This window comes from Theropithecus gelada, chromosome 9, assembly GCF_003255815.1.
Source record: "Theropithecus gelada isolate Dixy chromosome 9, Tgel_1.0, whole genome shotgun sequence".
NCBI classification, from domain to species: Eukaryota; Metazoa; Chordata; class Mammalia; order Primates; family Cercopithecidae; genus Theropithecus; species Theropithecus gelada.
Genome location: NC_037677.1, coordinates 42,025,968 through 42,042,821, shown reverse-complemented (window position 1 = coordinate 42,042,821; position 16,854 = coordinate 42,025,968). Strand labels below are relative to the sequence as shown.

General features: G+C 40.5%; 1 protein-coding gene across 17 annotated transcripts in view; it reads right to left on the bottom strand.

Moving 5' to 3' along the window:
• Positions 1-16,598, bottom strand: part of ZNF248 (zinc finger protein 248) — a 100,828-nt gene extending 84,230 nt beyond the window's left edge. For 5 of the 17 annotated variants that reach the window (XR_003121202.1, XR_003121203.1, XR_003121204.1 and 2 more), the window contains exons 1-2: positions 15,666-16,115; positions 14,790-14,831 (exon numbers count right to left, since the gene is read on the bottom strand). Coding sequence is in view for 12 of the 17 variants with exons in the window: in XM_025397328.1 (XP_025253113.1) it covers positions 14,790-14,804 (15 nt within the window). In the remaining 5 variants the exon portion in view is untranslated. Of the gene's footprint in view, positions 1-14,789; positions 16,117-16,495 lie in introns of those variants that run through there. The other 12 variants (XM_025397327.1, XM_025397318.1, XM_025397329.1 and 9 more) reach the window with 9 other exon arrangements.
• Positions 16,599-16,854: the final 256 nt, after the last annotated feature.

Below are 16,854 nucleotides of genomic sequence, written 5' to 3'. Positions count from 1 at the left end.
GTTTATGGGATGTATATGGAAACTGTTTGTACTGTCTTCACAACTTTTCCATAAATCTAAAACTCTTCTAAAGCAAAAAGTTTACATAATAAGAAAAAAACATGTAAGAGTACAAAATTAATGAAGTGGAATTATGTCAGCATAATGGAGAAGTAGGCGGCACCAAGCTCAGGTCCCTCAGAGACATCAAAAAACAAGCAGAAACTATCAGAATAAACTTCGTCAGAATTCTGAAGAGGTCAAAGGCTGACCGCAACCAAATAGACACCAAATCAGAAAGAAAAAAAAAAAAGGCAACTTCAAAATGGTAGGAAAGCTCTGTGGCACTTCTACTTGCCTTTAACCCAACCCTCCTTGGCTTGGTGACAGCCTTGAGACAGCAGCCCGGCGTTCCAAATGTGGGTCCCTGGTCCTTGATTCTAGAGGGACCAGAGCAGACTTTACTTACAAGGAATTGTTTATCTGTTCCAACTATGTGGGAAATACCTGAAGGACTGATGCAATATGCTTGTCTCTGTTTCACCTAACTCAGAACTCATTTAGGATAGAAAAAAAAAATAATCCTTGCTCGAAAACACTGTAAGGAGAACAAAATATCTGCAGTTGTCTGCAGCAGAGGATTATGGTTGAGACATATAGTATACCACTTAAGGCCTGAGAAGAAAACCTGGAGAAGGTATCTTTGGGAAATTTGGGCTTTCAAAAACCCCCACATATACTGAGAAATTTAGAAATCCGGACACATATCCAAGGCAGAATGTATACTCACAAGCCCTAAGAAGACCATAAGCTTTCACCTCCAGCTATTCTCAAGGTTCAGTGCAATCAGGACATGAAGGCTAAAGCAAGGTTGTAAACAGCCTGGCTAAATGTTAAAGAGTACCCCAGCACAGAGTCAATGTGCAAAGACTGGGAGAAGTGTTTATTTGTTGTCTTTAGCACCAGGGATTCAAAGAAATCTCTGTAAAAACATTAGCTGAATGCAAACTAAGGAACAGAGACTTCAGTGACACACATAGAACGAGGAAACCAGACTATAAAAATAGCATGGTGGCCGAGCACAGTGGCTCATGCCTGTAATCTCAGTACTTTGGGAGGTCAAGAGGTCAAGATCATCCTGGCCAACATGGTGAAACCCCATCTCTACTAAAAAAAAAAATACAAAAATTAGCTGGGCGTGGTGGTGCATGCCTGTAGTCCCAGCTACGCGGGAGGCTGATCTAGAATTGCTTGAACCCGGGAGGCAGAGGTTGCAGTGAGCCGAGATTGCAACGCTGTACTCCAGCCTGGCGACTGAGCGAGACTGTCTCAAAAAAAAAAAAAAAAAGCATAGTAAGGTACCTGAACAAATAGACAACCGCAGCCTTCAAAAATGAAAAACAGCAAACCTTGGGGAAGGGTAAAAATCTGATTTCCAAAGTTACCATATTAAAATATTCAAATGTCCAATTTCCAACAAAAAAGTAGAAGGTATTCAAAGACACAAGAATATAGAGCCTACTCAAGGAAAACAAATTCCTTCCTTAAGAAAGCCCAGATATTGGACTTAGTAAACAAAAATTTTAAATAAATTATCTTAAGCGTCATCAAAAATTACAAATAAATAAAAGAAATGAGGACAACAATGTCTGAACTGAGTTGGAACCTTTAAAAAGAAACCAAGTAGAAAATCTAAAGCTGAAAAGTAAAATGACTGAAATTTAAAAATCCACTAGAGGTTTTAACAACCCATTTGAGTGGACAGCTGAAAGAATCATGAATTGGAGGATATAAAAATTGAAGTAATCTGGCATGAGGAGCAGAATAGAAAAAAAAAAATAAAGAAATGTGAATAGAGCCTAAGGGACCTGTGGGACAACTTTGAGTGGACTATCTATCATACAATTACAGGAGTCCTAGAAGGAAAAAAGAGACAGAAATGGGAAGAAAGATTACTCAAAGAAATAAGGGATAAAAACTGCCCACACTCTATGAATAACACAAATTTTACATCCACAAAGCTCAACAAACTCCAAGTAAGAAAAATTCAAAGAGATCTACTGAGGCACACTATTATAACTATCAAAAGCCAAATAACAACCACAGAGGTCAGACACCACAGAGACCAGAAGGCAGTGGGATGGCATCTTTAAAGTGTTAAAGAGGGGAAAAAACAAAAATGAAAATCCTGCCAGCCAGGAATTTGTAAACCTGGCAAATCGATCCTTCAAAAATGAAAGATAAATTAAAACATTCCAGATAAAAGCCAAGAGAACTCATTATCATAAACCGTGCCCTACAGAAAATACTAAATGGAAGGTTGAAATGAAAAGATCTTCATAACTCAAAGCTGTATGAAGAAATAAAGAGCTCCAGTAAAAAATTATGTAAGTACAAAAGCCAGCATTTTGTATTTTGTAACTCCAACTCGTAGTTTGTAACTCCAATCTTTATTTCCTAAAGAAGTGTACCACAAATGCATACACAGTAACTATAAATCTATGTTATTCAGTGCACAATGTATAAAGATGTAATCTGTAGCAACAACAACAGCAGGAGAAGGCAGCTGTATAGGAGCAGAGTTTTTGTATGATACTGAGACAAAGCTGGTATTTAAACTAGATTGTCATAAATATGGAATGTTCACTGTTAATCTGGTAAACACTAACAAAATATCTTAAAAAACACACAAAAGGAAATGGGAAGTAAATAAAAATATGCTACAAAAAATCAGCTAAACAGAGCAGTGAAAGAAATGAACAAAAAATTAGAAAGAAAAATATAGCAACTGGCAGAAGTCAGTCCTTCCTTGTTAGAAACAACTTTAACTCTCTTCTTTCCTTCCTTTCCTTTTCTTTCCCTTTCCCTTCCCTTTCCCCTCCCCTCCCCTTCCCTCCCTCCTTCCCTTTCCACTCCCCTTCCTTCTTCCCTTCCCCTTTCCTTTCCCCTTCCTTCTTCCCTTCCATTTCCCCTTCCTTCTTCCTTCCTCTCCCCTTTCCCCTTCCCTCCCCCTCCCGTTTCCCTTTCCCTTCCCCCTTTCCCCTTTCCTTCCTTCTCCTTCCCTCCTTCTCTCTCTTTCTTTCTTGTTTTTGGGAGATGGGGTCTCACTCTGTGGCTCAGACTGGAGTTCAATGCCTCCATCTAGGCTCACTGCAACCTCGGCCTCCCGGGGGTTAGCTCAAGCGATTCTTCCACCTGAACTTCCTGAGGAGCTGGGACTCCAGGTGCACGCCACCACACTGGGCTAATTTTTGTATCTTTTGTAGAGGCAGGGTTTCACCATGTCAGGCTGGTCTTGAACTCCTGGACTCAAGCAATTCACCTGCCTTAGCCTTCCAAAGTGCTGGGATTACGGGCAAGAGCCACCATGCCCAGCCAACTTTAATTCAAAATAGGTTAAATTCTTCCAACAAAAAGGCAGAGATTGGCAGAATGGATTTAAAAAAAACAAAAACAAAAACAAAAAAAAACTCATGAAAAAACTTAAGTCACATTCACAGAGTTCAGTGGATCTTAAATAAGAATAAATGTAAGCTAAAACAAAACCAAAACAGAACTTTTAAAGCAGTCATATAAAAACCCAAAACATTATGAAAAGACAACTTTAAAGTGAAAGGAAAAAACACAAACAAACTCAAAGGTAGAATTCTATACATAGCAAAAATAAAAGTTTAAGATTACTCTGTTTATGATTTCCAAATATCTTTGGGATTTTTAGTAGAGACTGGGTTTCACTAAATATGAACAGTAATATAAATATAAACAGTATTAAATTATATAAATAGTAAATATAAACAGAGTAATAACAACCAACAGATATGCATTATAAGAAACATCAAAGGGAGTTTTCATGAAAAGGAAAAATGACCCAAAACAGAACTATGAAAAGAAAGGAAAGAGTGAAAAGCCTAGAAATGAAGGGGGATAAATGGAGTCAACATGTTTCAGAGTTACGGGTTTAGGTAGTACAATGAATAGTTTGTATTTCATTACATGTCAAAAATGCTCGCTTTAACTTCTAGGATAACCACAGAAGACTACCACAACACACCCAACAGAAGAGCAAAAATAAAAAATAAAATACCAAGTCTCAGGATGAATGTGTGGAGTAAGAACACGCATGCACTGCTGCTGGCAAAGTAGACTGGTACAAACCTTGGGCAGCTGGCGAAATCAATGTATAACCTTTGTGTACGGATGTATGATTTTGCCTGTAACTTCTGCTTTCCTGTAATGTACCATCACCTTTAAAAACCCTTGCTTATAAGCCAGGGATCACAGGTCTTAGGCGTTAACCACCTAATTCGCCTTGCCTGATGCCCTGCAATAAATGCCTCCATTTCTCTTGCTGCAAATCCCAGTGTCCATTTTAGCTTTTTCTGTGTGCTTGGTGAGAGTACCCAAGTTTAATTTGATAACAGAAAGAGGAATATATAGAATTCAAGTATCACCATTTTGCAATCTTTAATGAATTACTAAACTTAGACAATAATCAGTGACTTTCAAACATTACAAAAAGACAATGGAGCCAGGTGCAGTGGCTCATTCCTGTAATCCCAGCACTCTGGGAGGCCAAAATGGGAGTATTGCCTGGGCCAAGGAGTTCGAGACCAGCCTGGTCAACGGACCTGGTAGCAGGACCCTGTCTCTACAAAAAAAAATTTTTTTTAATTGGACAGGTATAGTGGCATGCACCTGTAGTCCCAACTACTCAGTAGGCTGAGGCAAGAGGATCACTTGAGCCCAGGAATTCAAGGCTGGAGTGAGCCATGACTGAGCCAATGCACTCCAGCCTAGGGGACAGAGCAAGATCCTGACTCAAGAAAACAAACAACAACAAACAAAAGGACAATGAGATGTTATGTGGCCCTGAGGTAAGTACACAACACAATCTATGATAAATTCTTACCAAAACCTAACCATCAGTCAGGATTAAGTTCAACTACTTAGAGAAAAATACAGGGATCATAGAAACACGTTAAACATAACCACAGTGATACAACAAGGAAAATCTTCAACAAATACACTGCAGTAAATAAAGATATAGACAAGAAATATACAACTCACAAAACCTTAAAGATAAAAGACATTTCAACCATATTTGAATCCTGATTTAACAAATGTAAAAAAATGCAAAAACTGGAAAACACTGATTATACATTAAGAAATTTTCAAATTTTGTTGTGATAACTGTATTGTGGTGTTTTGTTGTTGTTGTTGTTGTTTGAGACAGGGACTCACTCTGTGGCCCAAGCTGGAGTGCAATGGCACAATCTCAACTCACTGCACCCTCCACTTCCTGGGATCAACTGATCCTCCCACCTCAGCCTCCTGAGTAGCTGGGTGCGAGCCACCATGCCCAGCTAACTTTTTATTTTTATTTACTTTATTTATTTATTTATTTATTTATTTATTGAGACAGAGTCTCCCTCTGTCACCCAGGCTGGAGTATGGTGGCTCAATCTTGGCTCACTGCAACCTCCACCTCCCTGGTTCACGCAATTCTCCTGTCTCAGTCTCCTGAGTAGCTGAGACTACAGGTGCACACAACTATGCCCAGCTCATTTTTGTATTTTTAGTAGAGACTGGGTTTCACCATATTGGCCAGGCTGGTCTCGAATTCCTGACCTCAGGTGATCCACCCGCCTCAGCCTCCCAAAGTGCCGGGATTACAGACATGAACCAATGTGCCTGGCCTTCATTTTTATTTTTGTAGAGATGGGGTTTCACCATGTTGCCCCGACTGGTCTTGAACTCCTAAGCTGAAGAGATCCACCCACCTCGGCCTCCCAAAGCACTGGGATTACAGGTTTGGGCCACCACACCTGGACAGTATTTTTTTTAAGTTTCTTGAACCAATTTTTTCCTCCATGTTGTTATACTTTATCAATTTGAATTTAAAAAGTTAGGTTAACTTATTCTATTTGTACTTAATTTTAGAATTTGCTTTTTCCATCTTTTTAAATTTTTTTGAACATGTGAAGCATTTAACATGATTCAAAAGTCAAAGCTATATATAATGATACAGCATCCACCAAAAGAGTCTTGATGCAGTAACATCATGCGGGCACTGAAGGCACTTAGAGCTTGGTTTCTAAATAACAGTTCACTGTAAAAGGAAGCACCACTCCAGGGAAAAACAACAGATTCCATGCCTGGGGCTGGGAGATACAAGGGAAGTTTGTGTATCTCTGTTCTAACAGACAACAATAAAGGCTCAAAGACTAACAAGGATATAGAGGAGCCACTTCGAAGGAGTTCCACTAACTACATGGGGACAATATGAACATCAAAAATAATAACAATAAATGAGACTAAAAAAACAAAAAATCCATGAATCTGAAGTGATACCAAAAAAAAAAAAGGTATGTGTGTGAGTGGGGGTAGGCAGGAGCTCTTTTTTACAGAAGAAAGGGAGCTAGGCCAGGCACAGTGGCTCATGCCTATAATCCTAGCACTTTGGGAGGCCAAGGTGGGCAGACTGCTTGAGCACAGTAGTTCAAGACCACCCTGGGTGACATAGTGAGACCCCATCTGTACCAAAAAAAAAAAAATTAGCCAGGTGTGGCAGCACGCACCTATAGTCCCATCTACTCAGGAAGCTGAAGTGGGAGGATTGCTGGAGCCCAGGAGCTCAAGGCTGCAATGAGCCGTTATTGTGCCACTGCACTCCAGCTTGGGCGACACAGAGAGACCCTGTCTCAAAAAGAAAAAACAAAAACAAAAAAAAGGCCAGCTAATGTAGAAGGAGTAGAAAATGTGAGAAATCATAATTCTGCAACCACCAGTAGAACAGGTGATTCGGACAAGTATCAACGGATGTTAAAAACACTGGATGAATGAAAGGTTGTTAGGCATACTACCTTTGAAATGAAAACACAGTACATCACCTTTGTAGCATTCCAGACACTAATTTTTAACATGAAACAACTATGAAGATGTAATCAGAGGAGTTCAAATAGTCAACACTCTTGTAAAATGTCAATTTCAGGCCAGGTGTGGTGGCTCACGCCTGTAATCCCAGCACTTTGGGAAGCCAAGGCGGTTGGATCACCTAAGGTCAGTAGTTCAAGACCAGCCTGACCAATATGGTGAAACACCGTCTCTACTAAAAATACAAAACAGCCGGGCATGGTGGCAGGTGCTCGGGAAGCTAAGATAGTAGAATTGCTTGAACCCGGGAGGTGGAGGCTACAGTGAGCTGAGATCGTGCCACTGCACTCCAGCCTGGGCAACAGAGCAAGACTCCATCTCAAATAATAAATAAATAAATAAATAAATAAATAAATAAATAAATAAATAAAATGTCAATTTCAGGCTGGGCATGATGGCTTATGCCTGTAATCCCAGCACTTTGGGAGGCCGAGGCAGGCAGATCACTTGAGGCCAGGATTTCAAGACCAGTCTGGCCAACATGGCAAAACCCTGCCTCTACTAAAAGTACAAAAATTAGTGGGGCATAATGGCACATGCCTGTAATTCTAGCTACTTGGGAGGCTGAGGCATGAGAATTGCTTGAAACTGGGAGGTGGAGTTTGCAGTGAGCCAAGATGGCACCACTGCACTCCAGCCTGGGTAACAGCAAGATTCTATCTCAAAAAACAAAAAAAAAAAGAAAAAAAAAGTCAATTTCACGAAAGACAAAAGAGGCAGCATCTGCTCTAGATTATAGAAAATTAAAGGGCATGAGAACTGGACATAATGTGATATCACTCACTAGATGCTGACTTGGAAAAAAATATAAAGTGTATTTTTTTTAACATCTGGAGATATATCATTTCGTAGTGTACACTAAGATTACCATCTCCATACAGGGAAAACATTCTTTTTCTTAGGAGAAACATGCTGTAGTATCATGGATGCCTACACAACTTATTTTCAAATGATTCTGCAAAGAAACGTGGAATAGATAAGAAAACAAAATGTAGTAATTAGTTAACAATTGGTTAACAGAGATGAAAAGTAGACACGTTTTCACTGTATTATACTTTCAACTTTTCTGCAGGTTTGAGATTGTTTTAAGTAAAAAAAATGGGGGAGATATTTTTAAATGATTACTGTATACTTGGTTGGATATGGTGGCTCGTGGCTGTAATCTCAGCACTTTGGGAGGCCGAGGCGGAAGGATCACTTAAGCCCAGGAGTTCAATATCAGCCTAGGCAACACAGCAAGACCTCATCTCTACAATTAAAAAAGAAAAACAAAAATTAGGCATGGTGATGCGTGACCTGTAATCCCAGCTACTAGCAAAGCTAACGCAGGAGAATCACTGGAGACTGGGAGGTCAAGAGGTTGAGGCTGCAGTGAGCCATGATCACAACACTGCACTCCAGCCTGGGCAACATAGCGAGACCCTGTCTCAAAAAAAAAACAAGATTACTATATACACATGCAAATTTTGTGGATATGGTTCCTCACCACAACCTCCTCCACTAATATCCTAGTTATTTCTTATTTTAAAACACTATCTCATTTTGGGAAACTTTAAAGTACAAGGGATTTAGGTAACAGTGTGGATTACTGCTCATTTTCTTAGCATGATTAATTGTATTGTGGTTAGATAAGTAAATGTCCTTATGGTGAAGAAATTCATACCAAGTTATTTAGGGATAAAGTGCTATAATGTGGGTAACTTATTTTCAAATATATTTCAGAATAAAATGTATATACAGAGGAGAGATAAAGCAAAAAAGGCACAAATGTTAACTGATGAATCTAGGTAAGAATTATATAAGTGTTTATTTTGTTTGAAAATTTTCATATTAGAAGTTAAGAAAAAGGCCTCAGCTTTCAGAGATACTTATTGATATGTTTACCCCCAAAAAAATTATCTTGAATTTGAGTCAAAATAATCTCAGCAGGAATGGGTCAAAGTAAAAGTGTGACAGCCCTCAGCTGATAACTGAGGAAGCTGAGAATGGCTAGGTACATGGAGGTTAATATAGTATTTTATCACTTTTGTGTAAGTTTGCAATTTTCCAAAATAAAAAGCTAGAAGAAGAATGCATACTTCTAGTCTGAAATACATATTTATCTATCCTAACTCCAAAAATATCAGTGAAGAAACATAAAAGAGGCAGTGTGCAGTGGCTCACGCCTGTAATCCCAACTCTTTGGGGGGCTGAGGCGGGTGAATCACCTGAGGTCAGGAGTTTGAGATCAGCCTAACCAACATGGCAAAACTCATCTCTACTAAAATACAAAAAAAAAATTAGTTGAGCATAGTGGCATACACCTGCAGTCCCAGCTACTCGGGAGGCTGAGGCAGGAGAATCGCTTGAACCCAGGAGGCGGAAGTGGCAGTGAGTTGACATCACGCCACTGCACTACATCCAGCCTGGGCAACAGAACAAGACTGCCCTTGAAAGAAAAAAAAAAAAAAAGAATACAGCCAGGCACAGTGCCTCATGCCTATAAACTGAGCACTTTGGGAGGCTGAGATGGACAGATCGCCTGAGCTCAGGAGTTCAAGACCAGCCTGGACAACATGGGGAAACCCCGTCTCTACTAAAAACACAAAAATTAGCCATTCATGGTGGCCGGCGCCTGTAATCCCAGCTACTCGGGAGGCTGAGGCAGGAGAATCACTTGAACCCAGGAGGCAGAGGTTGCAGTGAGCCGAGATCATATCACTGCACTCTAGCCTGGGTGACAGAGCCAGACAGACTCCATCTCAAAAAAAAAAAAGAATACTCCCTGGAAGGGAGTATTCCCCCCTCAGCAGAACACACATTTTGAGTAATTTCTGAAAGACACAGAATGGTAAGACCAAACAGAAGTCAGAGGCAGGAAGTCCATTTCAAGCACAGCCATAAGCCTGGAGATGTTCTGGGTTCCTGCAAGAAACCTGCTGGATTTTTTACCTATTATGTTTCCTTACCAATTCACCTACAATCCTTGAATCGGCCTTTCCATTGTGGGAGACAGTAGTAATAGAGGACACATTTCTCAACAGTTGAGTGAATTCACATTAGCTACCTGTGCTGATTAAACTAGTTCTTCACTTTTAAATATGAATGGAAAATAAAGATTTACTAGATATTTGAGGAAAAGCAACAGCATAAAGCATACTCACCAAGATGACTAGAAATGAATGCTAAGAAACCAAATCAACATAAGAAACAGAAATGAAAAATTAATTCTAATATCTTCAAACAGATTTTTAAAACTATTCCTTCCATAAACCAAGAACACACTGCCATGGTAAGAAGCCTTCAGGGAGAAAGAAAGAGCAGTAAGACATTAAAAACAGGCCAGACATGGTGGCTCACACCTATAATCCCAGCACTTTGAGAGACTAAGGCAGATGACCTGAGCACAGGAATTTGAGGCTGCAGTGAGCTATGACTACTGACTATTACACCACTGTATTCCAGCCTGGGTAAAAGAGTGAGATCCTGTCTCTAAAGAAAAAAAAAAAAATAGGAAAGAAACTGAACAACACGGTGAAATTGTAAAATTTTCACAAATGGTGAAAACTTTTTTAAAATTTCAAAGAACTGGCAGGGCACAGTGGCTCACACCTTGTAATCCCAGCACTTTGGGAGGTCAAGGCGGGCAGATCACCTGAAGTCAGGAGCTCAAGGCCAGCCTGGCTAACAAGGTGAAACTCCATCTCTACTAAGAATACAAAAAAAATTAGATGGACGTGGTGAAGGGCGCCTGTAGTCCCAGCTACTCGGGAGGCTGAGACAGGAGAATGGCGTGAACCTGGGAGGCGGAGCTTGCAGTGAACTGAGATCATGCCACTGCACTCCAGCCTGGGCAACAGAACAAGACACTGTCTCAAAAAAAAAAAAAAAAAAAAAAAAAATTCAAAGAACCTTTAAAGATGTTTTAGAAATAGAATGAACATGGAAAATAGTACAAAAGAGAAATAAAAATAAATATAAAGAGGTTCAGGGGGCTGGACGCAGTGGTTCACGCCTCTAATTCCAACACTTTGGAAGGCCAAGGGATGTGGATCTCAAGGTCAGGAGTTCAAGACCAGCCTGGCCAAGATGGTGAAACCCCATCTCTACTAAAAATACAAAAATTACTCAGGTGCAGTGGCAGGTGCCTGTAATCCCAGCTACTCAGGAGGCTTAGGCAGGAGAATTGCTTGAACCCGGCAGGCAGAGGTTGCAATGAGCTGAGATCACACCACTGCACTCCAGCCTTGGCGACAGAGTGACAGACTCTGTCTTAAAAAAAAAAGACAAAAAAAAATTGGCTAACAAGCGCACTTCAGGCTTGTTTTCCTCTACCCTAAATGCCCAGCTAAGGCAGCCTAAAGCTCCTTGTATACTAAACAGCCATCACATTACAAGTGAGCAATTTAAACTATAGCAACTCTCTTTGAACAGTATTTGCAATTCAACAAGATTTAGTAAGACAGAACGTCATAAATAGCTGCTAAATGAATGAATGACTAGATTAAGAAAGATACCCAAAAAAATGCTAACTTCAGGTAAAGGAAAGATATTTGCTGAAAAAATGGCAGAGTCAGTCAAAAAAAAATCTTACCCTTAAAATCAGTATCTTGATGAAATTCCTATCAAAATCCCAACAAGGATTTTTATAAGCACAGTCAAGCTTATTCTAAAACTTATAAAAAAGGCACAGATGCTAAGAAGAGCTAAAGCAACTATGAAGAAGAATAAAGTAAAAGGAATCACTGTGTTCAATATTAAACCTTACTGTATGGTCAGTCATCAAGATAACATGGTATTAGCAGAGACATAGACACATACACTAACGGAACACAGAAGATAACCCAGAAATAGGTCCACACAAATATACTTAAGTGATTTCTGACAAAGGTACAAAAGCAGTTCAGTAAAATTTTCACAAATTTGTTGAAAAAAAAGTTTTAACAATTGGTACTACAAGTAATTGTACATCCATAGGCAAAAACAGCCTCAATCTAAACCTCACACCTTATACAAGGTGAGCCACCACACCCGGCCAAGGCTGAGAATTTTTAAACTGACAAGGATATCATACCTTAGAATCAACTCCCGCCAAAATACTACAGGATAAAGAGAGAGAAAATCAAACCAAGTTATATTAAGTAACAAGTGCTGAAAATCAAAACAAAAGAGAAAATCTCATAACCAACCAGAGGGAAAAAGATCAATTGCCTTCAACGGGGAGGATGATTTAAGACAAAAACAACAACAATCCAGAAGTCATCGGAATGGTATCTTTAAAGTGCTAAAAAGAAAAGGTAAAAAAAAAAGCTCTCACTCCAGAATTCTGTCTTTAGTGAAAATATCCTTCAAAATGAAGAAATATAGACATCTTCAAACAAACAAAAAAAAGATGAGAGAATTTGTCACCAAAAGATCTGCACAAGAAACAATAAAACTTCTTTGGGGTAAAGGCAAATAACTGTAGATGAAGCATGATACTGCAAAAGGGAAGAAAGAGCACAGGAAAGGGCAATTATTTCAGTAAATACGAAAGCCTACCCACTCTCTAAAGTCGTAATACTAAAGATACCTTGTGGGATTTAGAACACAAGGAGAAGAAAGCATCAAAACAACAGTACGCATGTGGGGATGGAGTAAATGGAATGATAGTGTGGTAATTTAATTAAGTTCTTACATACAAGTAAACTCCAAATGGATTAAAAATTTAAACATAAAATGCATAAAAATATTAGAATACATGGGCAGATTCTTTATAATCATGATGTGGGAAGGACTTTTTAACTATGTCTCCAAATGCTGTCAGTCCAAAACCACAAGGAAAAGATTAATAAACTAGACAACAAAAATAACAAAAATAACCACATATTTCTGCATAGAGAAAAACACCATGAACAATTATCAAAAGACAAATGATATACCAAAAAATAATGGCTTGCAACTCATATAATACATAGGGGTAAAAGACATTGAGGGGAAAAAAGACCAGAAAACCCAAGAGAAAAATAGGCAAAAGATATTAACCATTAAGTTCACAGAAAAATAAATATAAGACACCCTTATAAGACACAGGAAAAGGTATTCAACCTCACTCAGTGAAGAAAATCGCAGATGCAAACTATGTGAAATACCACTTTTTATCTATCAGTTGCCCCTAATCCAAAAGTTGAACCACATATTCTATGGGAGGAGCTGTGAAGAAATAAGCATTCCCATGCATTGCCAATGGGAAAACAAAATAATACTATCTCTAGGACAGGCATGCCCACTAAGTTGATTAAGTTCTGGGAATTCATCTGATATATAAACATATACACACAAAATTATAAATGTACAAGATTATTCATTACAACATGGTTTGTCACAGCAAATGGCTGGAAGTAGTTAACTATAGACTTGAATTAGTATGCAATTGTGACAAAGAGAGAAAATGCCATTCATGTTCTGTCATAGAAACATCTGCATGCTGTTAAGCGAAAAAGGAATAATGGAAAATAGTGTATACATCAAGCATCAGAATCAGCTTAAGCTAGAGGTTTATCAGAACTTCAGAATCAAGGACCCCATCCATAGTCCATAGCTACTAAATCAGAACCTGCATATTAAAAAGATTCCAGGGATGCACAATCACATTTAAGTTTGATATGCCCTAGAGATAACAGATTCCTTTTTAAGTAAACTGAGGAAGCAAATAAGAATATACATACATATTTTATTTAAACTGGATAAACAAACACTGGCAAAGTAAACCAAAAACTAGAAAAAAAATAGACATCTTTGGTAGGGTGACCATGTATTCCAGTATGTCTGGGATTGTCCTAATATATGCCAGTTGTCTCTGCATAAGTATTTATAAAACCTCTCACTCTCAGTGAAAATGTATCAGTTTGAATGATAAATAAATGTCACCCTACCTGGAGAAACTGCATGAACAGAGGGAGAGTGAATATGTATGTACATATTTTGTTATCACTTACTTTTTAAAAAGTAAAAGTAATGTATTATTATGTTAACGTATTATTAATTCAAAAGCACTTTATTAAGGAAAAAAAAATAAGACCAGTCAGGAAAAACAGATCAAGAAGAACCTAAGTAGGCTAAGGATGGAAACACAAGGAAAAGCAATGCCTGGAGCAAAAAGAAAAGATGCCTTCATGACGACTAGGGAGGGAATCAAAGTTAGGGAAGGACAGTGCAGAGGGTGGCATTATACACACCAACAGAGGAGACTCTCCAAACAAAGACCATGGTTAACAATATATGCAGCAGACCAGGGAAGTAACACAAAGGCAAAAACATCCACTGGCCTTGATTATGATTTGGTGGCCTTTGCCAGAACTGATTCAGGTGAGTTTAGGTGAGGGAACAAGGTTGCATTCATCAGATTGAAACACAAATGAAAAACACAGAAACAAGTCGGAACTGTCAGTGATTCAACCTAGAAATAAGAACAAGCTGACACAAAGAGTTAGGGGAAACTGTTCTGAGGACTTGCAGTCCCTCCATTCCTCCACATCGTCAAGGTTTTATTCCTGGATCAAGCAGGACCATCAAACCTCAGTGTCTGGTCTCCTGAAAAGCATATGCACTGAGTTTTGCTCTGTAACTGTGTTCTTTGTTTCTACCAAGAAACACTTCTAGACAACTTACTGCATTTATTTCACAATTTTTATTAGAACAATCACAGATAACATTACAATAATTTGGATAATTCTGCAAAATTAAAAATCCTGCATCTGATTTGCTAACTGCACTATTTTGGATTTGCTACTTCAGTTTTATTTCCCTTAATGTCAATTTTTGCCTATTTCTATTTTTCCATTTTCAAAACATAAATCCTTATAAACTTCAGAAATCCATTTTAAAACAAACTGGGAATAAAGAAACAAGAATCTCACCTGGGATTTGTTCATTTTCTGCTCTTAGTGGAGGAGGGAGAGCTGAAGGATTAGAAAGGAAGAATGTCAGGAGAGCCTTGGCCAGCCTTGCAGTTCGGAGATTCACCTGCCTATACAGCTCCACACACAAGATACTTACGTGTCCATGTGTGGCTCCGATATATGCTGAGCTCAGACATGACACTTTTCACTGAGTGAATGTAAATATTTCTTACTTATTACCAATTTAGGTTCTGTGACACAGAAAAATTAAAAACATGAAAAGATGAGTTTAACAAGTAACAATAATCTAAAGGAAGAAACACTATGGGTTTGTCAAAATTCCTTGTAGGGAAAAAAAAAAAATTCAGGCCATATTGTTTACCTATTTACCTGTTAACACCATTAACGCCCTGAGGTCAGACAATGCAAAAAACCTCTAAAAAAAGGGATGCGGTGTTTAACCAAGTTTAAAAATGTTCTAACTTGCTAACAATTCCTCAAAAGGATCTTTTAAAGAGAAACTGTGACATAGAGCAACAAAATAGGAAGCAGTGGCTAGGGAAACTGCAGACTTGACTTCTAATCTCAGTCTGCCTCTAACGAATGACAAGATCTGAACTAGTCACCTCCTCAAACTCAGTTTTGTTTTTCCGTTTTCAAATAAGATCACAACAGATAACCCAAGTAGGACCTGCCTGCACTACCATCCGGCGGGGTATCAGGCCAGGAGAGGAGGAAGCTCAGCAGTTCATCTGGATGTGCCGGGTGTTCGGGAGGGGTGATGACAGCATTTCCTTCGCTATGGCCGTGAGCCTTTCACCCGTCCCTACCCTCAGACTCTCCAGAGGTGACACTCCTGTTAGCCTGCGCGCCCACCCCTCAACTCCAGCTCACCTCTCTCTTCTTAAACTTGTCCCAGACCTTGCACCGGCACACAGACTCCGACGGCTTCAGGATACTGTGCCATGATTACACATAATACATAAACGAACGCGCAACGTGTAAATAATTACTTGGGATACGAGGGCGGTCAGAGCCAGAAGGGGCCCTGGTGGGCAGCTAGGCCAGCCCCTTTGCTCCTGCACTCCACCCGCAGAGAGGCCCTGGGGCCGGTGCAGGCGCCGTCTCCCCCGGACTCTCCCAGGAAACGCACACCCAGTAAATACAGCACCTAAACAACGAAAGTGCTCAAAACAACCCAAGGCGGCAAGTATTCCAGATATCCGCAATTTACAGAGAGGAAAACCGAGTCTCCCGTGGGTAATTGTGTCTAATTCATTTGTCGCGCACCCGGCGCAATCGTTCTCCCCCGCAGCCCCGCCCCCTCCCCGCGGGCCCAGCGCACAAAAAGCACACACGCACATATCAAACGCCATGCGCACGCGCACGGCAAACGTCACACGCTACGCATGCGGGCTGTTCCCCCCGCCCCCCGGAGCCAGTTCCCTCCCCTTCGGGCTAACGCGCACTATCCATTCGCTGCTACAAGACTCAGCTGGGCGCCAGGCGCAGGGACTTGACGCATAAGGACCCCCGCGAGCCCCGGAACTCACGTTCCCACGCCAGACCTCATCCTTTTATGATAGAGACGCCCTCGCCCCACGGTCCCTTCAACGCCGCAGGCGCCAGGGATCCCTCCCCACCTTCGAGCTATAGCCGCTGCCCCCCCGCCTTTGGGGCAGCGCGGGGACCCCCTGGCCCTGGCCCAGTACTCCGGGGCTCACCCGCCGCTTCTCGCCGCGTGGACCCGGAGGCGAGGGGTTTCCCACAACGGACTGGAGGCCGAGGAAGGACACGCCAGAAGGGGAAGGCGGGGATGCACATGCGCAGAGGGAGCGGCCGAGCGCCCGAGTTAGGCTGGTGGCTGCGGGGCATGGAAGCGGCGCTACCTCCTAGAAGGGAAGCCCCAGGAGGGTGTTGGTCTACTCTGGCCCACCCCTCAATTGTAAAATGAGGCTAATGATAGTGCCTAGCTAGTAGGAGTTTTATGAGAATTGGAGGCGCCTACGTTGTAAAAGCACTTAAACCGGTGTCTGACACATACATTGTTCAGTATATTTCTCAAGATTCCCCATTTTGTATC